Source organism: Phocoena phocoena, chromosome 2, assembly GCF_963924675.1.
Source record: "Phocoena phocoena chromosome 2, mPhoPho1.1, whole genome shotgun sequence".
NCBI lineage: Eukaryota > Metazoa > Chordata > Mammalia > Artiodactyla > Phocoenidae > Phocoena > Phocoena phocoena.
This window is the reverse complement of record NC_089220.1, coordinates 31,117,834-31,142,466: the sequence shown is the minus strand read 5'-3', so window position 1 is coordinate 31,142,466 and position 24,633 is coordinate 31,117,834. Positions and strand designations below refer to the sequence as shown.

Genomic DNA, 24,633 nt, shown 5'->3' with positions numbered 1-24,633 from the left:
GATGTGGTAAGAGTAGGAATTCATTTCAGCCATTACTTTTCAGTAACCAGTTTGTGGATACAATGACGGGAAATGACCCATTAGAAGAATAACATCTGGACTTGTGCAGACGCATTACTCCAGACCTGGTCAGTTTTAATGTCATGAGAGCGATGATACCAACATTTAAAAATATGTTCTGGTTTAAGTGCTAAACGAGATTGGACACAGTATTATTCTGTGTGGCATGGAACATTTTCTCTCCTAACATCCTGTAAAGTAGTATTTATTTTTTAGTTTCTGTTTTTATGACTGGCTGATAAGTTCTAACTTTGTGAGCTGACACCTCATCTCCCAAGAAACAAAAACAACCCCTCCCCCAAACCCAGCAGTAAATAGACCAGTTGGCCCTGTGTCTAGTGGGACGGGAACTAAGGGAGACTCGTGTGACAGCTGGTGGCACATTCGCTACATATGTGAGCTTAATCTGGTCTTGAGTTTCCTCACATATTAAATGGGTATAATCATGCCAGCCTGACTCGCAAGATAAGGGTGAAAAGCAAGAAGATAACGTATGAATGTACTTTATAACCTACAAAGTATTAAAAGTGTAAATTATCCTTTTAAGTGGGCAGGGATATTTAGGAGAACAAAAAAAAAGAATAGAAATAAGAAGCGGGAACTGGGGCTTCCCTGGTGGCGCAGTGGTTAAGAATCCGCCTGCCAGTGCAGGGGACACGGGTTCGAGCCCTGGTCCGGGAAGATCCCACATGCCGCAGAGCAGCTAAGCCCGTGCGCCACAACTACTGACCCTGCGCTCTAGAGCCCGCGTGCCACAACTACTGAGCCCGCGTGCCACAACTACTGAAACCTGTGTGCCTAGAGTCCATGCTCTGCAATAAGAGAAGCCACCGCAATGAGAAGCCCGCGCACCGCAACGAAGAGTAGCCCCCCCTCGCCACAACTAGAGAAAGCCCGCACACAGCAATGAAGACCCAATGCAGCCAAAAATAAATACATTAAAAAAAAAAAAGTGGGAACTGCCCAATGAAGGAAATTTCCACCTTTAATTCTAACAGTTTTAAGACAAAAGATACTTGAGTAGTACCTACTAGGAAAACTCTCTTGATGCGTGGTTTCTGCATTAAATATCTATTGATGCTGACTCTCCCTTTTTGTTTCAAACGCACACAAAAAAACTGCTCCCCAAATGCACGTACTCCACCAAAAAAAGCACTTGCTAATACAGTAAAACAAAAGCGTTTCTGATGAGCAGAATGCGAGGGACGTTCTTTGAACGTCCCCCATCAAAGACACAGCGGAAGCGTGACTTGGTAAAGAGTGACGCGGACAGTAAGTTCTGTCTCTAACTCACCAGCCGCCTTGGGTCAAGGAATTTTACCTCTTGGGCCGTAGTTTTCTGATGTCTAAAAACCGAGGGTTGGAGTCCAGGATCTCAAAGGTCCTTTCCAGCTCTGGAAAGAATAATTCTCCATTCTTTCTGAACTGGGTGGCCATTACCCAGAATGGGAGAGTTCCGTGTGGACTGAGAGAGACCGGTCTCCAAAATCTGTTATTACGTGAAAAGGCAGAATGCAAAACAGTGTTTATTTGCTTTGTGTTTGAAGAAAGAAAAAAGATACAAACTAGCATCAACATACACTCTAGTACAATACTTGCTTTCAAGAAGATTATCTGAAATTATGCAAGTGGAGCTGTTCACGTCACTTGAATAGGGACTGGCCAGAGAAATTGGGGAGAGACTTTCACTTCCTTTTTTTTTTTTTTTTAAAAGATTAAGACTTGATTGTTTTTAGAGCAGTTTAAGGTTTACAGCAAAATTGAGGGGAAGGGACAGAGATTTCTCATATGCTCCCTGCACACATACATGCCTAACCTCCCCCGTTATCAGCACTCCCCACCAGAGTGGTACATTTGTTACAGTAGGTGAATCTATACTGACACGTCATGATCACCAAAAGTCCACAGTTTACTTCGGGGTTCACTCTTGTGTTGTACATTCTATGGGTTTAGACAAATGTATAATGACATGCACCTATCACTGTAGTACCATACCGAGTGCTTTCACTGCCCTAAAAATCCTCTGTGCTCTGCCTCTTTTATCTCTTACGCCCCACCCTTGGCAACCACTGATCTTTTTACTGTCTCCATAGTTTGCCTTTTCCAGAATGTCCTATAGTTGGAATTATACAGTGTGTAGCCTTTTCAGACTGGCTTCTTTCACTTAGTCATATGCATTTAAGGTTCCTCCATGTCCTTTTTTAACTTTTTATTCTAAATCTTTCTATAGTGCATGACTTTTCTAAGTATATGCATTATTACTTTTATTTTTTACGGAAAACGATGACAGGATTATCTGTGTAGAAAGATTATGGGTAGTTTTGCTTTCTTCTTTTATATTCCCGAAGAAAACCTACCTCATACACATAATTTTTAATGCCGTTCTGGACATTATCTGTGCCTTGTCTAATCCTGTCAGACTGTAACACCAAAGATGTCAAGCAAACTTATCCCAAGCCTCAGACTTTCTCTTAGTTTCCCATAATATGACTTATCCTTTCTGCAGTGCCCACCACCCCAATGCACACCTAGGGCTGGATCCTGGCAGCATGGTACCCCACAGTAGGGGGACGCCCCTTTGGACTCAGTAGCACGTGAGTGACGGTTTGAATCTGCTGGTGAGGCAGGGAAGAAATTTGGGTCAGAGCTTGTGATACAAACTGGTCCTGAGCATTAGTGATGTGCCGCTGGTGTGGAGGAAGGGACCGTATGGGTGGTCCATGTCCAAGATGCTTGTTGGCCCCTGAGTCTAGGAAGTCCTGCCCATCGATAGCTCAGACACAGCACCCAGAAGGAAGCTCACTCAATCATCAGATCGGTATTGGATACTTGCCATGGCTCTTCACAGCCCAAATCTCAAATGCACTGTGTTCTCCTCAAAACATGGCATGCGGTTGTGGGAACAGGGTTCTAATCTAGAGTCTGCTGTCAACTTGCTCCGTGACTTTGGAAAAGTCACATCACTCTGAGCCTCAGTTTCCTCATATGTAAACAATCGGTGTTGGGTCAGATGCCCTACAAGTCCCCTTTCAGAAGTGTTGAACTGTCTAGGAGTTTGAAGACCCTCTAGCTCCCCTCTCCCCCACCTTCTAGCCTCTCTCTCTGGAAGCAACCAGATTTAGGAAGGAAACAGGAAACAAGCTCTCTTTTGTTCCCATTTACTGATATGTGCTGACAAATAAGCGTAAAGATCTCAACTAAGATTTCCAAGGTAACCTTGCAAATCCGAGGGTAAACCTAAGTAAATGGCAGTCTCCCCGGACGATAGAGTCAGACAGAGGGTCTCAGAGAGAAACCAGAGTAGGGGTTGGAAGCCTCTATAAAATATTGCCTGGGCCCTGGAATCTAAATTGATGGCACCAGAGATTACCTACTGCTGCTAGACCTTCTCAGATTATTCCAAAATTCAGACTTTGATTCTAAGCAGGCAGTCGTTCACCATAAAAATCTGGTAAGAGTAGCTGTATTAGGCCAGGAAGTTCTGATGGAGGAAAAAAAAAAAGCTTTTAAGAAATGAAGTGGCAGTGGCAGGGCCAAGAGTTTCAGGGAACAGTTGCTGGCTAAGCTATAGCATCTCAGAGAGTTGCCACCATTGACTCAAGACTGGAGAGCCCTGAGGAGTCTGGGCCAGATCTGAGGATTTGGGGGATGTGATTCTAGGCCAACGGCTCATGCTGAGTCAGAACTGAGCTCCTTTCTTGAACGGACCTGAACCTCAGGCTGTAGGTGCCACTGGGTCATTGGAACTTGTGTGGAATTCTCCCTGATACCTAGAGAGAGAGAGAAGGGCTGTGTTCCTGTGTGTGCCAGTGAAGATGGGAGGGAAGAAAGGGAGTACAGAAAACCTGTAGGGCAAGGTGGCCTGATGGAAAAGATCTTTACTTAGTGTAAGAGGATCTGGGTTTGACTCCTGACTTCCCATTGACTCCTCCGTTAACCTTGGGATGGTCCTAATCTTGACAAGCTTCTGTTTCCATTATAGCATGGGAGTAGTAGTATGCACCAAACAGGATTGTGATGGTGATTGAAATTGAAGGATGCATGCACGCATGCCTAGCACAGTGCCTGGCACGTAACAGATGCTTAATAGATGACGGCTACGGGGACTTCCCTGGTGGCGCACCGGTTGGGAATCCGCCTGCCAATGCAGGGGACACGGGTTCGATCCCTGGTCCGGGAAGATCCCACATGCCGGAGCAACTAAGCTCGTGGGCCACAGCTACTGAGCCTACATGCCACAACTACTGAAGCCCGTGCACCTAGAGCCCATGCTCTGCAACAAGAGAGGCCACCACAATGAGAAGCCTGCACACTGCAATGAAGAGTAGCCCCCGCTCGGCGCAACTAGAGAAAGCCCGTGTGCAACAGCGAAGACCCAACGCAGCCAAAAATAAATAAATTTCAAAAATAAATAAATAAATAAAATATTAAAAAAAAATAGATGATGGCTATGTGTAAATCTAACTCCTACTCCGGTAGGAACTATGGCGGGAATGTGTGCAAGAGGGGAGGAGAAAGGACTCAGCAAAGGAGGCTGTGGGGGAATATGGGAAGCAAGGGAGCAATAGAGGGGTCACACCTTGCTCGCCTCCCCTGCACTGTAGCCACTTAAGAGCAAGTTTCAGCTCTTAAGTGCAGGGGAGGCAAGCAAGGTGTGAACCAACAGTCTTTGGTATGGACGTTTCCTACCTGGGCCCACGGGGCTGGATGAACAAGTAACCCATCAGGCTTCCTCTGAAGGGCAGCTGAGCTCCAGCAGAACCAAGGACCTTTGGGTCCTGAGGTCTATGCCTGCTTCCAGCTTCTCAGGATGTAAGGCGGTCCAGAAAACACTTAGAAACTGCTGAGTTGGGACTTCCCTGGTGGTGCAGTGGTTAAGAAACCACCTGCCAATGTAGGGGACATGGGTTCGAGCCCTGGTCCAGGAAGATCCCACATGCCACGGAGCAACTAAGCCCGTGCGCCGCAACTACTGAGCCCGCGTGCCACAACTACTGAAGCCCACATGCCTAGAGCCTGAGCTCTGCAACAAGAGAAGCTACCACCATGAGAAGCCCGCGCACTGCAATGAAGTGTAGCCTCCGCTTGCCGCAAGTAGAGAAAGCCCGTGTGCAGCAACGAAGACCCAACACAGCGAACAATAAATAAGTAAATAAATAAATGAGAAACTGCTGGGTTCTAGGCAGACATGTCTCTGGCCTGAGGTTGTGCAAGCGAATAAGCCTCAGTTAGACGGTGTCTGTTCTCTGCTACTTTCCATCCTCTGCCCCAGGATTCTCTGACCTGTTCTTTGAACTGAACTAGTAGGGAAAGAACTTCGGATTCTCTCACAAGTTAGACCAGTTCAGAGTCTGAGAGCAGAGAGCAAGGATGTTCCAGGAAGAGAAGATATATGCTGTGATCAGCTGGGTTCCCCGGGGAGCTTCACAAGCAAGAAAGTTGACTGGTGCTCTGGGGAAAGGAGGCTGTGGAGGAAGGCAAGGCCCCTGCAAGAGGGAGAAGCTGCTAAGCTGGCAGCCTCACGCCTGCTCTGCCTCTCCTCTTGTGTCTTATGCTGGTGCCAGTTTCCTGAGCTGCCTTCCTCATGTCGGATGAAGAAAGCCCCTGGCTTGATCAGGTGTCCTGGGAATAAAAGCACTAGCAGCCATGTCCCCTGGAGCCTCCTTTTAATCCCGCCTTACGGGCATGCCTCTGCCATAATGCCTGGAGTCCTCCCATGACCCTCTCTCCAAATTGGTGCTCCATGAACAGCCAGTGCTTTCTGCTCAGTAAACCCTTCAGAAGCCTTTCCTGCATCTCTCCTCCCAGGTTCCCCCACTGCTCTCTTTGAAGACATAATGGGCAGAGGTGATCTTTTTTTTTTAAATAAAATCACAGTTGATGAGGGTATTCTAAAAAAAGATAATTTCTTCCCTAAGAGGAACTCTGATGCCTGTTATTACACATTCTTCACCCTGATACACACACACACACACACACACACACATTTATTTTTCACAAGATTCAGGTTGTACTGCACAAACATTCACAACTTTTTCCACCAATATTTTACACTAAAAACATTTTTCAGTGTCATTATTTTTCTACAGTGTGATTTAATGTCCGTGTCGTGTTCCATTATACCAATGCCCTGTTATTTATTTAACCAGTCTCCTACTGATGGACCTTTATCTCCAATACTTTGCTGATACACACAGTGCTGCCATAGAGAGGCCACAAAGGTGCTCTTTCTGCTACACGTGTGCCTGTTAACTAACTTATCCCCAAACATATCTGGTTACGTGGTATTTGCCCTGTTGGCACGGAAAGATGGCAGGAGAGGCAATAGGAACAGGAGAGTTGTTGCTGGGGTCACAGAAGGATGGAGGGAGAGGTGATCAGAACAGGAGAGGTATTTTTTAAAGTCTAAAAAGAGAACAAGATGGCATTTTGGCTTCTGAGATTCTTCCCCCATCCTGGCTCAGAATTCCTGCCAATGGGCATGACATGTGTCCTTGGCCAGAGCTAACAAGGTAAAGATACTATCAGGCAGTGGGTTTCTTCTGAATGTTTCTGGGTATATACTCATTGTCATATTCCAGATGGCCCAACTGGCCCTTCCAAAGTCCCACTTCTAACCCAAGAAAGGGTGTTAATGAAGACAAACAGTAATCCTGTCCTACCTTCTTCCTACTACTCCACTTCTCTCTCTGTATATACCGCAATGAAGTCGATAAGAGTTGGGCCCCGTGGATGGGATAACTTGTAAGTATGCCGCTGTAGCACCCAAGTCTGCTCCTTCCCTCATGAACAGGAGCATGTGACCGGCACCAAAAGGCTGAGCTGACCTCAGGCTTTGGCATTACCACTCTCTTGAGCAGATTTCGATATCCCTTAAAGGACTGTCAACATAAGCTTTTAGCTTATAAGAGTTTTAGACTGGTTTTTCACTTGAGCTCTTTCAAATGCCACTTTCACAGCCAAGTAGTGGCCAACAGAGGGTGAATAAGAAGAATATAAACTCCTTGAAGATATCAATATCTTTTGAATGCTCTCCATTTCCTTACAAAGCCCCGGCACAGGCCGTGATGAATGAATCCTCATCGAATAAGTTTACGAAGAGCCTGTACCCAGGATTGTGTGGTGGTGGTGAGAGGGATGCAGCAGCCCTTGAATGCTGGGGACATCCATGTGAAGAATTCGAAGGGCGGGAAACAAAGGGCAGCTTGGGAATGGTGTAAAGGGACCTCCAAGAATAATGTTGCTAAAACAAAACAAAAGAAACACTTCGCAATGTTTATTTGAATCCAGTGTAAGCATGTGCTAGATTGGAAAAACAGAAGGTCAGAAATTAATGTGAATGGAATCAGAGGAGATTTAGCCCATGAGATAAAGGCAGATGATCCCTGGCCATGGGAACAGCATCAGCAGTGATGGGGGAACTCTATCTAGGCGCCAGGCAGGGCAAGAACAATGTGAATGAAGATACTGCCACTTGAAGGGTGCTGGCTTCCTGAGTCAGCAGGAAGTTGTCATAGCTTCCCAGTGCCTTAGACTTGGAAAAGACCTTCAGGGATCAGTGAGTCCAGGTCTCTTTACCCACCAGCTCTGCTGGAGGGGAACCAGTGTGGGCTTGGGCTTAGACAGTCCTGGCTCTTTCCCTAAAACTCAAATGGCCTTAGCAAATCACTTAACTTCTTTAAGCCTCAGATCTTGGAAGCAGGACTAATAAGACCTATTTTCCCAGAGCACCTGTCAAGGTCAAGTGAGTCATGAAACGCTATATAAATGTTTGGTGTTGCTACTTACTGAGCATACAATATGCGTAAACCAGTATGATGTAGTTTTGCTGTGTGAGGGTTTACAGATGCCCTACAGATGCTTGTCTGGAAAGCAAAGAAGGTATGTGTCATAGATAGCCTCCATGATGGACAAGAGCTGAGTCTATGGCTGTGAAAAATGATTTCATTCATTGGGAAACAAAAGGGCCACCTGATGACTGTACCTGTAGACCTGGCCTCATTGGAAAAAGACCACCCTACATGTTCCGTGAAAGTGTTACCATTAGGGAGGGTTGTACTATAATTCACAGGTATTAGAAAGATGGTAACTTCTCAGCAAGTTAGAAATAGAGGGAAATTACCTGATCTTGAGCAGCTACCAAAAGATCTAAAGGTAACATCGTACTAAATGGTGAGAGACGGAATGCTGTCCACAACCCTTCATAGCAGCATCATTCATAATAACCAAACACTGGAAATGGCCCAGATGTCCTTCAACAGATGAAGGGTCGAACAAACTCTGGTATGCCCATACCATAGAATACTACTCAGCAATGAAAAGGAATGAACTATTGATACTCGTAACAGCTTGGATGCATCTCAAGGGGATTATCTCAAGATTATGCTAAGTGAAAAACTTAATACTATATGATTCCATTTATGTAACACTTTGAAATGACAAAATTTTAGTAATGGAGAACAGATTAGTGGTTGTCAGGGGTGAAAAAGGAGGTGGGGATACAGGAGAGACATGGATGTAGTTATGAAAGGGCAACAGGATCCCTCCTGTGATGGAACTGTTCTGTAACTTAACTTTGGGGGTAGACACAGGAAACCACGTACGTGATAAATGGTATAGAATTAACACACACACACACACACAAATGAGTACAAGTGAAGCTGGAAAACCTGAATAAGATCTGCAGATTGTATCAGTGTCAATATGGTAGTCAATATATTATACTATAGTTTTATAAGATGTTATCATTGGGGGAACTGGATAAAGGGTGCAAGGGATCTCTGTATTATTTCTTACAACTGTATGTGAATCTAATATTATCTCAATAAAAATTTCAATTAAAAAATAATACTGTTGGTGTTAGTCTGGCCAGCAGCAGCTAAGATGGATGTTGTTTCAGGAAGAAACCAGAGATGTGTCATGTCAGCCCTATTAGGATCACAGCCGACTCTCAATGGAATTGGAGATGCAGGTGGTTTTAGGACTTAAAAAAGAGAAGCCTTGGTGGAAACTTTGCACTTGGTTTTGTTTGTTTGTTTTTGTCTTTGAATGCAGAGACATAAGAGGGGTAGAGGGTCCCGGAGAGTTGTATAGGAAGCTTCCAAATGAGATGTATACAGATAAAGTATACAAATAAAATGAGCACAGTTTGGTACCAACAGAGTCCCACAGTTGCACCTGGCAAGAAGCAGAACTCAAGCCTCAAAGCTGTCTAATGAAGGAACTGAATTAAAATTCATTATAGGCAGTTGAACGTTCTAAGACAGCACTGTGGGTAATGCTTAAGATCACGGTCTCAGGTGACAGATGGCTTAGAATCAAATCCCGGCCCTGATGCATATTAGCTTTGTGACCTTTGGCAAGTGACTGAACTTCCTTGGGCCTTAGTTTCCCCATCTAGAAAATGGGCAAAACACTAGAACCTACCTCATAGGCTGTTGTCCAGATTAAATGGGTTAATGCTTAGAACACTCCCTGGCCAATTCATGCTTGATCAAGGTTACCTGCTCTTACTCTTACTACCGTTCCGGGAGGATAGATGAATACTGCCTGTGGTGCATGGCTAGATTCTCCTGAGCTCATCATGAAACATCTCAGCATTCTACCCTGTTTCTTCATTTCCTTGGCCTGGGCTCCTATTCACCAGTCAGAAGTCTCTAATCACCAAGAAGGAAAGAACCCAAAATGTCACATGTTGACTGTCGGAGAACAGCTGTTTGCCTACGTGTGCAGATCTCCTGGCTCTAGGGCATGGCTTTCTGGGACCTGTTTGCCCTTGTGGGTAATCCTGGGGCCTCCCATGGTTATCCTGGGCTCTCATGGTTTAACCAATAGATGTTCCTGAAGAAACATACATCGAAAATGGTAGAATGTAAAGTACTAGCTCAGGTGAGACGGCCCACCTGCAGGCGCTCACTGGGGACTTTTTAAAAATGTGGATTACAGGGACTTCCCTGGCGGTCCGGTGGATGAGACTCCACGCTTCCAAGGCAGGGAGCGCAGGTTCGATCCCTGGTCGGGGAACTAAGATCCCACATGCTGTGCGGCTCAGCCAAAAAAAAAACAGACTTAAGAAAAAAAATGTGGATTACAGAGTTCCAGAATCTCCATGTTACCTAATGATGATCAGTTAGCATGGATGATTTAATGAGAAACACTGTGGGGTTCTCATCAGATGTCAGTGAAACCCTGACTTTTCTCAGCCCGCTCACAAGCCTTCCAGGTAGGGAGCAGCCATAATTACCTTCATTTTTACCCACTTCAAAACTGAAACTCTGAGAGGCGAGCTGTCTTAACCCAAGGATGCCAGGTGAATGCTAGTGCTGGGGACATTGTCTTGTATCAACTAACTCAGAGGCACTGAAACTGGCCAGCAACTTCTCCATAAAAATATTTCCGCCTTCTCTCGAAGGCTCTTTCACACCCTATAGAGTCAGGAACAAGGCCTATTCATTTTCCTGCCACAGCTGGCTTTTAGAGCTCCTAGCTTTCCCAGATTATTAGGACTCCAGAGGAGCCCAGCAACTTTGGGTCTGTCTGCCACCCCATCCAGAAAGCTGTCGGTGAAATATCGGCGGTGGCACCCAATCATCCACTCGTGATGAGAGAAGGGCTGAGAGCAGGCAGGAGGCAGCATTCATGTCTGCAGTTTAGGGATGTAGACGGGTGGGAGGAGGATACAACCAACTGTTGACTCAGAGGCTGTCTAATCTATAAGTGAAAAGAAAATAGTCCCAGAACCCTACCCCATTCTTTCCCTAAGCCCCCTTTTCTGGCTGCAAAGCTGCTTTTATCATGTTCTCTGCATATACCCACCCACCCCCGACAGGAAAACACACCTTTGAGCACACTTTTGAAAGGAAAACTGGTAAGTAAAACCAAGCATCAAACCTAAGTGTGGGAAACATTTGTGGCAAGTGTGAGTTTATGTACATCCGAGACCATGAAAGGAAAAATGAGAAATCGGGGATGGGCTCTGCCCTCGCTGCACAGGTTTGGGGGCAGAGCATTTTTGCTGATCTCTGAATCAGCTCATGTCCACGGAGCATGTGCTGTGGGCCCAGCACTGCATCCAGCATTGTGGTGCACTTTCTCACTTCATCCTCAGAACAGACCGGTGAGTTCGATAGAGTTGCTGTCTTTATTTCAGAGACGAGGAAACGAGTCTTAGAGAGGGCCAGTCACTTTCTAAGGCCGCATAACTGGCCAGGGGCAGTCAGGATTAGAACCCAGGTCTGCCTTACCCCTAAGTTCTTCATCTCCCTTAGAAAGTAGACATCTCTTTGTGCAAACTGGGGTTTGCCCATCTCCTTCCAGCTGTCTTCTTTGCCCTCCCCACAACCCAGTGAAATAAAAGCAAGCCAAACATAGATTATTTCTGAAATGAAGATTCCTAGGCGTTTGGGAGGGCCCAAGGCTCTAAGTAAACAGCCACTGTCAAGGGGAAAGATCTGTGTGTTACGTGGCAAAGGCCACTCAGACAGTCACACACCCTGACCTAGTAATTGTAACCCTGGGATTATAGGTTATATTTAACATAAACAAAACCTCCATGAGTATATTTATTATAAAGTTACTTCAGTATCTAAAATGTAGAGGCAACATAAATGTCCAGAAAGAAACAAAAAGAGAGAAATCAAGAAAAGAAAGTTGTTTTCAGAACTCTGAGTGTAAGCATTTGTGTGCAAAGAGAGGAAAATCAGTACTTTTATGGAAAGGTAAAATTGGGTGGGTCATAGCAGTCCTGGATATGAAGCCTAATTAGTAAAAATACCCATCATTTCACCGCACACACTACATTCCCATTGCTCTGCCACAGAAAGACCCTCTGTCATTTTGCAGTATATACAAACATCAAATCACCATGTTGTACACCCGAAACGAACATCATGTTATGTCAACTTTACCTCAATTTTTAAAAATCTTTTTTCAATTTCTTTTTTTCTTTTCTTTGGCCACACCACACAGCATGCAGGATCTTAGTTCCCCGACCAGGGATTGAACCTGCGCCCCCTGCAGTGGAAGTGCAGATTCTTAACCACTGGACCGCTAGGGAAGTCCCTACCTCAATTTTTAAAAAAAGAATCAAGATGCTAAAAAAAGAAAGAACTTCTAAATTACCCTCCAAAATATATCTGACCTATTCTTGAAAATTGGCTTTAAATTAAGCTGTAGTTTCCTGCACTGTGTGTAGGATTCAAAATGGAAATTTCCTCTGGTTAACATAACGCGTTGCTGGGGAAACCACATTCGACCAGTGATTTCCTAAAGAACTAGCATTTATGAGAATCAGTTTTTGTGCCCAGCGCTGTGTGGGGCATATAACATACAGTAATTACTTCATTTTATCATCACAAGAGTCTCTACAACATAGGTATTATTATCTTCATTTAACACATGAGAAGAAGGAGACCGAGGGAGATGAAGTAACCTGCCCAAGGGACCGGGCTAGTGCATGGCAGAGCTTGGATTCCAGCCTGGGACCGTATCTCCAGATCCAGCACTGATGCAGCCAGAACACCCCAGAACTAGCACAATCCCATGTGCCTATTCAGTGTGGTTAGGACCTATACCAGTTGTTAAATAGCCTGAATGTCACCTCTATCCTGATCCAAGCTCTTTCCACTTGACTCCTATGCCAATGCCCCTTGAAATCAATTTGAAAATGGGTCAAAAAATTTGGTTTGGGAAAATTTCCCCCAGGAATGTAATAGCCAATTCCTGGGCCCACTTCCCAAAGAAATGACCAGCAAGGTGTATTCGTTTCCTAAGGCCACCATCATAAAGCACCACAAACTGCATGGCTTAAAATAACAGAGAAACACTGTCTCACAGTTCTGGAGGTTAGGAGCCCAAGATGAAGGTGTTGGTAGGGTTGGTTCCTTCCGAGAGCTGTGAGGGAGAATCTGTTCCAGGCCTCTCTCCTAGCTTCTGGTAGCCTCTGTCATTCCTTGGCTTGTAGGTGGCCATCTTCTCCCTGTGTCTCTTCACATCGTCTTTTCTGTGTGTGTCTGACTCTGTGTCCAAATTTCTCCTCTTTATACGGACACCAGTCGTACTGAATTAGGGTCCACCCTACTGACCTCATTTTGACTTGATCACCCCTATGAAGACCCTCTGTCCATATGGGATCACATTCTGAGGTGTTGAAGATTAGGACTCCAACATACCTTTTTGGGAGGACACGATTCACCTCCGAACAGGGAGCAGCCTCATGAAGTAGGTTCCCCCTCCTCACCCCTGGCCCCAGATGGGTCTCTCCTTCCCTCCCATCCAGCCCATGCTTCCCTCCCGTCCAGCAGGTAAGGGCAAATGGTAGTGAATCGGCTGTCAGAAGAAAACCAATGGCTACATGAACTTGGCCTTCCTCCCCCCATCCAGTTTCCTTTCATCTCATGCCAACAAGTGGCGTTTTGCCTGGGCTGTCACCGTGCCCTGCATGCACCAGGAAAAACAGGAACAAAACAGGTGGCAGAGCCAGGAGAGCCTGACGTGTTTTAGCCTGAGGTCTCAGTGTGGTTGCCTTGGGGAACATCAAACTTATGATTTCCTCTGTCTCTGTGTGTGAGTGCTTGGGGCTGTTTAAGTTTCTGATTCTCTTTCTCCTACTGAAGAGTCCTCTGCGGAGCTAAGAAAGCCTGCCAAGCTCTTTCCATAAAATCACACCCTAACCACCCAAGGTTGGCAATGGAAGAGGAATCTCCACGTGGGAGGAGCGATTGAGGACTTACCGCCCCAATTTTGTCCTCCAAATTTACCTTTCTCTTGTAAGTTGCACTGGCCACTACTGCTGCCACCACGGTAGGCTCAGGGAAGGCAGTTTCCCTTCTAGCGCTCCTTTCCAAGTATGAATGGAAGCTTGTCCTAATTCTCCACAGCTTGGTTGATTCCAGGATGCAGCATTTATTCAAACTTGTCAGAAGACCCAGAGACCAGAAAGTTCATAATATTTCTCTGAAAAGAGCTTCTAGATATGGTGGTCTGGGAGCCCGGGCCCATCTCCACATGTCTACTTTGGACATGTCTCCCCACCGGGCATCTGCTGCTTAATAACTGCATCTTGGAAGCCAAATATATACTCAGAGCCAAGGCCATGGACAAGAACAAGCTCCCTTTCCATCTAGCCTGAGGCCTGCCTTCCCAAGTCCACTGTCTCCTAAGCTGGGACTGGCCAACAGCGGCGGTGCTTACGCCCTGCAGGGAAGATCCTGCCCCAGGGCCTTGGCTTGGGAAGACCACATCCGAACATAACCCAGTCTCTGTGCCAGAACAAATCTCCACATGGCAGGACTGTCTTAGACAAGCCCTTCAATCGCTGCCGCCCCCCATTTCTGATTGTCGTCTGCAGTAGAAGATGCCTTTTACCAAAAGTAAGAGAACAGAAGTCCTTTTGAAGAGGAACCAGTGAAACAATTTCATCCTTCTATTAAGTGGCAAACATTTATATTCACAGGCTGTTAGGTATGGTAGAGATTACTCAATGAAGTGTGGGCCCCTCGTTTTTACTGAGGCCCCGAAAGGGAAAGTGATTTTCCTAATGTTGGCTAGTGGCTGATTCCCAGCCCAGTACTCTTTAGAATAGTGATCTGTGCCGTATAGTAGAGCACAGAGACTCGTATTTTAAACCTTATTTCAAACGGAGACCAGGTTGCTACAATGTGGAAGAAAACTCGTGGATCATCAGTGGATCCAAAATGGCAATCTCGGATCTCCTGGGATGACGGGATCTAAGCACGTGAGTGTAACAGCAGAGGGGACATACTTCAGGGGTTCCCTAATGCTAGTCAGTTCTGACTCCTGGGTGCCGCTTGAATGAATCCCTTTCTCCTGCCTTTCTGCCTCAGCTTGAGTCAACCGAGTCACCATTATTTTATCATCCAAATCCACTCTTGCCCTAAGAATAAAGTCCCAGATCCTCAACATGAACCAGAAGGGTCTGTGTGTCCTGGTTTCATCTTGCTTCTCTAGCTTTATTCCCTTTTACCCTTCCCTTCAGTCTCTGCTCCAGCTGGGCTTGGCTACTCAAACCTCCTCAAATAAGCCATAATCTCTCTTTCTTTCTATCTTCCTTCCTTCCTTCCTTCCTTCCTTCCTTCCTTCCTTCCTTCTCTTCCTTTCTTTCTTTCTTTTCTCTCTTTCTTTCCTTCCTTCCTTCCTTCCTTCCTCCTTTCTCTTTCTTTCTTTCTTTCCTTCTTCCTTCCTTCCTCCATCCTTCCCTCCCTCCCCCCCCCCCCCACATAGAAAGCTTTTTCTCCTTTCCACCTACATCAACTGTTCTCACACAAGCGTGATTCCCCCCGCCCCCCACCAGGGGACATTTGGCGATATCTGGAGACACTGTTTTGCTTGTCACAATTGGCGTCTAGTGCGTAGAACACAAGGATGTTGCTAAACATCCTACAATGCACAGGACACCCCCCCCAGCAAACAATTACCCAGCTTGAAATATTTATGGTGCTGAGGTTGAGAAACACACAACCTCTGGAACCCAGCTTAAACACCGCTTCTTCCAAGAAGCCTCCCATGATACTTGATCTTGGTTTAGGGCCCTCCCCCCCTCAGCAGGCTCCCACTCATCACTTCTCCTTCACAGCTCTTGGCACACGGGGGTATTTGAGATAATGCACCACCTGCCCTCCCCAGCAGTCCGTCAGCTCCAGGACGGGGCAGGGTGTTTGGTTCACCACCTCATCCCAGTGCCCTGTACAGTGCTCTGTGCAGTTAGTTTTTGTTTTGTTGACCCTGGGACACAAAGGAAGGCTGTTTACACAGGTGCCCTGTCTTTTACGAGGGGTGACGTGGTTTCTAAAGTCTTCACATGTAGACCCACAGGTACCCACGGGCAAGAGCACAGTCTTGGGAGCCAGGCAGAAGTGGGAGGATATCGTAATTCTGCCACCTCCTAGTTGAGTGACCTCCAGCAGGTTACTTACTTTCTCCGGAACTGGGTTTCATCGTCAGTAAAAGAAGCATAACGGAGAACCTGTTTCATAGATTTGCTGTGAAGATGAAAAGACATAGTATATGTAAGGTACTGAGGTAAGGTAAGGTATCCTCTGACACAAGGTAAGGGATTAACGACAGAGAGGAAGAAAGGGCAATGGGACAAAATGACCTAGTCTCAGGGTCTCCTGCAGCCCCCAGGCACTGGGTAGCAGGCAGAGAAACGTGGAAGAGACATCAAGAGACTGCTGGTCAACCTCTCCTTCTTGACTTCTTCAACTCTAAAATGTGCCTACAGACATCCCATTTTACTTATCCCATGGGCTTGTTATATGTACCCCAGATAACTCCCCACCCAAACAAGAGAGGTACCTAAAAATCACCTGCAGGTAGGGCTGAGTGCGGCCCAGACTGTCTCTTGCCTCCTCCACCCTGGGCCTTCTTAAGAGCTCTGGCCTGCCACCCCTTGTTTCTTATCTGGATTCCCCCTCTCGGGGCAGACTTTTGGGAAGGCAGCCCATCTGGACCCGAGCTAACTCCAGATTTCTCCATCTCCCTGGGCTCTGCCTCTGGTGCCAATAGGGCCTCCACACCCTGTAACCTGCCGGGCCCCACCTCCCCTGCGGTCTGAACCCAGGTCCACAACCAGGTCTCACAGTTCACACCAGATCTGCAGGGGAATTCCAGACATTTTCACTGAATGAGTCCTGGAAATCGACTGCTATCCTTCTTTTGCCCAAGGTGGGGGGATGGTGTGTTAGCAGGAGGACTTTCCCATTTCCAGGCCTTTTTGCTTCCCCCCCCCACCCCAGTTTTAGACATTCAAAAACTGTTTTTTAAAACAAACAAAGATCCATTTCCTAGACTGCTCAGGTCAGCAAACAGAAGTGTCTGAGGATGGAGGGCTGGACAGGCAGAGGGCTCTCAGATGAGAACAGAGGACACGAGATGGCCTGTGGAAGCTTGGACAGGAAACCCTTCAGTTCTGGGGGCAGCTGTTGGAGCCAAGTCTCACACAGGTAGCAGCCAGTGAGGTTCCCAGGCGGGAACCTCATGACAGAAGCCCTCCCTGTCCGCAGAGCTGTGAAAGCACCGAGGCAAACTCCAGCAGCAATGGGGTAGGGCAAGGGGGCAGGGGGGTCTCCACCCCACAGCTGAGGGAAGAGAGGGCAGGGAGCTGGTGGCATCAGCTTGGCAGGGTGCACCCCTAATGTGCCAGCAGGTCTGCGTGTCTCTGAGACCACAGCCACCCGCGCCCATGCCCACGGGGTTAGCAGTCCGCTGCTTCTGTCGGCTTGTTTGGCTTCCTGCCCTGTAGCGAGTGGAACGTGATGGGTCAATTTCCAGATCTGGGCTGATTCCCTGCCACTTCCTGGTTGTCCCAGCGCCAACTCAGCCTGCAAAAGGATGTTTTTTGTTTGGGGTTTTTTTGGGGTTTTTTTGGTCTAAAATGCCCGATGAAAGATCTGGTCTCTTAATCAGCAGTTCACATCCCTGGGAAGTTATTTAAGGAATCAAAACAGCAGAAGGTAGACCCCTGAAGATTAAAATCAGTGACTTGACTCTATCCCGAGGATGACTCTTCCAATGTGGGAGAAACCTGAGTGCAAAGGAGCAGCGCATCAGCCTCCTCCCACGTCCCACGTCCCACCAACCAGGTCTTGGCAGGAAGCAACAGTTTGACCCGCTAAGTCTGTTTTCATTCACTTTGAAGAAGCAGACAGGTGCCCTTCCGCCACCTCACCCCACCCCCTTTTAAAAAACTCCTCCAGTGTGTTTGACACCCCTCTTTGCCTTTAGTCAACGCCTACTGAATGCTTGAGGGATGGAATGGAGGCCGAGGTAGCTCAGCAGGGCTGGGATTAAGGTGAGGCGAGTGAGGCCCCTAGGGCACAGTATGTAAGGAGGTGCTCACTCAAGGGTACAAGATTCCTCACACTCGCCCTAGCCCTGGCCCTGTGACTGATCGCTGGTGAGAGAAAGCTTCAAGGGGGAGACGGTTTACTCAGAGATAACTGACTCTGGAATAGGAAGGAGCCCCATAGCTGGTCACTAGCCCATCAGAGGCCCCTGCTCCCAGGGACTGCAGAGACAAACGTGTGGAAGAGAACTTGAGGAAATTCAGAGGCAGTTGTCACCACAGGATTGCAGGGGCTGCAAAGAATTATAATTACATGAAGTAACAGTGTGGGTGTTTACTATGTGCCAAGCCCTGTGTCAAATACTGTGCCATCATTTTATATAATCCCTTCAACAGCTCAGTGAGGAACTTGGGCTCTGGAGCTGGACAGTTTTGATTTAAATCTCAGCCTTGCCTCTTTCATGTTGTGTGTCCTTGGGAAGTTACTTAAACCTCTCTGGGCCTCAGCTTCCTCATCTGTAAAATGGGAACAATACTTGGACCTTCGTTATGGTATCCCAAAGATTCTATCAGGTGAGACAAGTAAAGCAACGAAGCAAGCATCCGGCACAAGGGAAGCATTTGACAAATATTGGCCAAGGTTAGTATTGTCATTGCCTCTTGTGGCTTGTCCCTACAGTAGCCACAACAAAAGTGTCACAGACTGATGGCTTAAACAATAGATATGTTCTGTCTTATGGTTCTGGAGGCTAGGAGTCCAAGATCAAGGTGTTGGTAGGGTTGGTTCCTTCCGAGAGCTGTGCTTCTCTCCTAGCTTCAGGTAGCCCCAGGCATTCCTTGGCTTGTAGGTGGCCATCTTTTCCCTGTGTCTCTTCACGTCGTCTTTCCTGTGTGTCTGTCTTGGTGTCCAAACTTCTCATTTGTTCTAGTCTCTTTGGGCTGCTGTAACAAAAGTATTGCACAGTGGGTGGCTCAAACAACAGCCATTTATTTCTCACAGTTCTAGGGGCTGGGAAGTCCAAGATCAAGACACCGCAGACTCAGTGTCTGGTGAGGGCCCACTTCCTGGTTCATAGATGGCTGCTGTCTCTCTGTGTCCTCACATAGCAGAAGGGGTGAGGGAGCTCTCTGGGGTCTCTTTTATAAGAGCACTAATCCCAGTCATAAGGGCCCCACCCTCAATACCTAGTCACCTCCCAAAGACCTCACCTCCAAATACCGTCACTCTGGGAATTAGTTTTCAACATGTGAATGTTCGGGGGGACACAAACATTCAGTCTATTGTACCCTTTTTATAAGGACACTGGTAAGATTGGATTAGAACCCACTCTAATGACCTCTTTTTAACTTGATTACCTTTGTAAAGACCCTATTTCCAAAGAAGGTCACATTCTAAAGCACTGGGGGTTAGGACTCAGTGAGGGGGGCGGGGGGCACAATTCAATCCATATTACAAGGTCCGGTAACTTGCTCAAGGTCACACAGCTTGTTGAAGATGAAACTGGATCCTAGAACCCAGGATTATTTGATGAGAAACTCCATGGCGTAAACCCCACCGTAAAGCCCCAGCACTCGTAAACCTTCTCTGGTCAGAGAGGAAAAATCAAAGGGAGACATTCAGAGCCTGCTGCTGTTGTGTTGATGGCACTTTCCCTTCTTTCTCCCTTCCTCTGTAGCCTGCCTGCTCCAGGCTGAGCTGGTGAACTATGAACGAGTCAAAGAGTACTGCCTAAAAGTCCTGAAGAAAGAAGGGGAGAATTTCAAGGCCCTTTACCGGTCCGGTGTGGCCTTCTACCACCTTGGAGACTATGACAAAGCACTCTACTACCTGAAAGAAGCAAGGACCCGACAGCCAACAGGTAAGGAAGCAATTGCTCTTTCCTTACCACCAGCCCCCTGGGGCAGCTCCCAGGCCGTCTCATTGCCGTGGTCAGAGTTCCTGGCTGGCGGGGCCAGGCAGGGAGGGAAATGGCAAATGAAGGGTCAGGTGTGTGCTAGGTCCTGGAACAAGGAGAACACATAGTCCATGCCTTTGCCTGGGGTCTGGGTTCCAGGGAGCCTGGGCATCTCTTCTTTTCAAATGGAATATGGAATTCTTCATTTTTCCAACTGAGAATCCAGCCCTCTTTACTTATTCAATGAGTACATATTGTATTCTTACTATGTGCCAAGATTTGTGCTGGGTGCCGAGGATGGAGATGAGAAGACGTGGTCCCCACTTGTGAGGAGCTCACATTCTGGTTGATGAGACAGAATACAAATGGATAATCTGGGAGCTAAGCCCAACATCCTCCAGGAAGCATGCTTCAGCTCCTTCGGTCAGAACCCAGTCCTTAGAGCAGGTGTTATCTGTACCATTCGCTTAAATCACATCCACTAGCCCCGCCATTCATTCATGCCACAGATATATATTGAGCAGGTACAATGGGCCAGGAACTCTTCTAGGTGCTGGGTAAATAGCAGGGAACAAAAAAAAGTTGCTACCTTCAAGGACTTTATGTTATAATGGAAGGAGATGGACAATAAACAAACAGACAAATTGATAACGTAATATTTAGCAGTAGTAAGTACTATGAAGGAAATAAAGCAGAGTCAGAGGATCAAGATTAAAGGGGGTGCTATTTCAGACCAGGTGGTCAGGAACACCCTCTCTGAGGAGCTATCATTTATTTATTTTTTTTTAATAAATTTATTTATTTATTTTTGGCTGAGTTGGGTCTTTGTTGCTGCGCAGGGGCTTTCTCTAGTTGCGGTGAGCGGGGGCTACTCTTCGTTGCGGTGCGCGGGCTTCTCATTGCGGTGGCTTCTCTTGCTGTGGAGCACGGGCTCTAGGCGCTTGGGCTTCAGTAGTTGCCGCTCGCAGGCTCTGTAGTTGTGGCGCACGGGCTTAGTTGCTCCACGGCACGTGGGATCTTCCTGGACCAGGGATCAAACCCGTGTCCCCTTCATCGGCAGGCGGACTCTCAACCACTGCGCCACCAGGGAATACTTGAGAAGGTATCATTTAAACCATGACTTTGACTTGCTGTTGCCATGGTTGTTCATATGGCTGATTTTATCTTTTAACGCAATTCTCCTTCCAAGGAGTCTTGTTAGGACGAATTTGCAAATACCCAACATGCTTTTTTCTTTATTTTTTTAAAGAACACTAATATCTTTATTTTTATGTGTTGTTGATTTGTTTTCTGTATATAAATCGTGTTCCCCCAGCTCTACTATAAGCCACTTGAGGACCAAGAATGGGACTCATTCAACAGAATTCTCTTGAGCACCTGCTATCTGCCAGCACTGTTCTGGGTGCCCTGCCAGGCATTCTGGAATATTATACAGCATTCATTTGTACTTGTGGAAGTAAACATCTCAGGCAGCCTAATTCATATGTCGGTGTGTGCAGGGCTAAACAGTTGTTCTAGGTCCTTCCGCACTCACTAATTTAAGGGCTGGAACTGGGGGGAAATTCCCCAGTTTGTGGTGAGGTGGTTGCCTAACCTTTCTGGTAAGAACGAGATAAGACAATGAAGCAAATTTCTTCTAAACTCTCCAACTGAAAAACATTACAGGGGCTTCCCTGGTGGCGCAGTGGTTAAGAATCCGCCTGCCAATGCAGGGGACACGGGTTCAAGCCCTGGTCCAGGAAGATCCCACATGCCGTGGAGCAACTAAGCCCGTGCGCCACAACTACTGAGCCTGCGCTCTAGAGCCCGCGAGCCACAACTACTGAGCCCACGTGCCACAACTACTGAAGCTCGCGCGCCTACAGCCCACGCTCCCAACAAGAGGAGCCACCGCAATGAGAAGCCCGCGCACCGCAACGAAGAGTAGCCCCCACTCGCCACAATTAAGGAAAGCCTGCGTGTAGCAACAAAGACCCAACACAGCCAAAAATAAATAAAATTATTTTAAAAAAAAACATTACAATCAACTAATATTTATCGATCATTTGGATTAAGCCCTTTTAGACATATCTACTTTGGTCCTCACAGCAATTTTATAAGGAAGATATGATCCCTGGGAGAGGCAGCCTTTGGATTCAGATGCGGCAACTATGTGTGTCTCCTTGGGCATCTGACTTAATCTCTCCGGGGCCCAGTTTTAACTTTGGTTACAGTGAGGATGATGAAACATATCTTACAGGATTATAATGAGGGTTCAGTGAGACGATGAAGGTTAAAATCATGGCATAAAGTAGGCACTCAAAAACGGAGGTTGTTTCTTGCAGACGAGACAGGAGGCTCAGAGAAACTTCTAATTGCCTGAGGTTAAACTCCAACTAACTGTGCTGACTCAGGACCACTGGGGTTTGCTGCTCCATAGAAATAAGGGGAGAAATTCCCCTGCCTCTCCTCTCCTTGCCATCTGTGCTCTGGGTCACAGGGACCTGTCCACGTGGAGACGCGGAGCAGTGAAAGAGAGGAAGCACATCCTGGTTGCCCTCTCAGCCACGCTGGACCTTGGCTGAGTGCGTCTGGCTTGTCCATGGTCTGCAGATACAGCTTTGGTCTGATTCTCCACAGACCCAAGAGTTCCCCTCACCAGCTGTTCCCTAAGGTGTGTTTCTCTCCTCACAGACACCAACGTGATTCGATATATCCAGCTGACGGAGATGAAGCTCAGCAGATGCTCCCAGAGAGAGAAGGAAGCCATGTAACTAGAACACCTTTCTAGAGCCGAGCCTAACCTGGGACATCCAGGCACCCACTGGTGGAGAGCCCTTCCCAGGGTTCTGTTCCTTTCTCCCCACTTCCTCCTCCTATTGCCCCTCAACTCTTTGTCTACTCCCAGTGTGAAAAGAAGGAGACGGGCAGATTTGGAATCTGGTGGGTTGCCCTGACAAGGGACATCCTCTTTCCAGTAGGGCAGCCGCTGAGAGGGACCTAACTTCAGCGGGAACTGCTGGAGAGGACTGTCACAGGTTGGGAATGCCATTGCAGCTTTGACTTGGGCCAGTGCTTCCGGCAGAGGCAGAGCCTGGCAGATGCACCATCCCAAAGGCGTCAGGCACGGAGCCCACGGGCTGGACCCCTCCACAGCTGCCTGACAGACTGCAGCATCTCAAGGCAACTGTGACAAATCCAGGGATGAGACAGACACCAGAAGCGTTGGTTAAGCCAACAGAGTCTGAGAGTCTGTGCACTGGATTTCTGCACACAAACCCGCTCCCCACCCCCAAAACCTCAGGCCCTGCCTCCCTCCCTCACTCGTTGTCCTGGTTTGTGCTTTCTCCTCTCCCACTTGGGGATCTGAGACTCTGCCAGGATTCACATGCCATCGAAGCCCACTCTCAGTGCCCTCTGGTGAACACACATACCATTCTCCCAGACTCCCAGCCAGCAGGCAGCTGTGACAGCAGAAGGGCAGGGTAGAGTGGGCCAGGGGCTGACCACATAGGGACGGGGAGAGGGAGAGATGATATCTAGGGGAAAGAGCATGGTATAGACTGGGAGACTGAGCTGCGGAGGAATTAAGTGTAGATAAAAATAAGTTAACGGGCAGCAGTTCCTGTCATTTCTGTTGAAAGCGGCCCACTCCCTCACTTGTACTCCCTCCCGCAACCCTCAATCAGAGCTGCTTGCAGCCAGGTAGGATGGGGCTTCCCCCAAAGCAATGGGCCATTTGCGCAGTGGTGTACAATGCTGGCTGCGCCTTTGTGCTTTTAGAGTAGGCTGGCATTGTGGAGACTGCCCAGGGATTTGGCTATGTGGGAACCTGTAGCCTCTTTTTTGATGAAATTACCTGGACTCAATATCTAGCACATAGAATGTGTTCAACAAGTATTTGTTGAATGACTAAATGATGACTGCAGACTGGCTCTCCTGCCTTAAACTAATTTTATCCCAGCCTAGTCTCCTGATACCTATGCCCTTTTTGCGATGCCATGTTGCTTCAGTCAAATAAGAGACGCTTACTGAGGGCTTCTTGTTTGCCTGTCATTGTGCTGTTTGCCCTGGGACATAGGATGTAGTCCCAGTCTTCAAGGAGTTGGAGGAGTTGAGAAATAGTCATAGGAGATTATTACCAATGATACCTTTAATTTATATGATGCTTTAAAATTTTCAAAGCACTTTCATGTATTTTTTGTGTGATCCGTGAGACAATATTGTACAAATTAAAATATATACAGATGCAATAATATTAATAGTGAGCATTTATTAAATGCACTGTCCTCAGATCTTTACATGTATAATCTCATTTCTTTCATGCAATTACCCTACTATTCCCATCTGATGGATAAGAAAACTGAAAAAGAGAAAACTAGCCCAATGTTGCATGGCCTTAAGTGGCATAGCTAGGATTTGAACCGAGTCTGTCTGACTCCAGAGCTTCAGCTGCTAACTACTCCGTAGTTAGTTGCTGCCCTAAAACGTATAATATTGGGTAGTTACAACCATTCAAAAGCAGGACAGTATGTGTGACAAACCTTGACTACGTCAATGATGGTACGTGGGCTGCCTTTCATATTTAGCCCAAGGTGAAAAATTGTCCCTAACACTTGACTCCCTAGTGGCGGAAAAGGCAGCTGAGACCCAGCAGTTATTTCTGTGTATTGTTTATTCTCCTTGCTGACGGGCCAGCACGTATCCAAACAATCCACCTAGCATTCCTCACCCCATCCCCAGCTTTGGGGAAGAGTCACAGTTACAGGTAGAGACTGAAAGGAAACACACAGTTAATTCTGGCTTATTTGTTTAATCAGAGGCTCCAACACTGCAGGATCCAATCACTTCTGAGGGGCCCAGAAGGCGGCAGCACAGTTTATATTCACATAGCTC

The 24,633-nt window shown here is 47.1% G+C and overlaps 1 protein-coding gene across 1 annotated transcript in view; it reads left to right on the top strand.

Moving 5' to 3' along the window:
* Positions 1–22,511, top strand: part of TTC9 (tetratricopeptide repeat domain 9) — a 30,592-nt gene extending 8,081 nt beyond the window's left edge. Inside the window, exons 2-3 of the mRNA XM_065872732.1 lie at positions 19,540–19,722; positions 22,432–22,511. Coding sequence (XP_065728804.1) covers positions 19,540–19,722; positions 22,432–22,511 — 263 coding nt within the window. The remainder of the gene's footprint in view (positions 1–19,539; positions 19,723–22,431) is intronic.
* Positions 22,512–24,633: the final 2,122 nt, after the last annotated feature.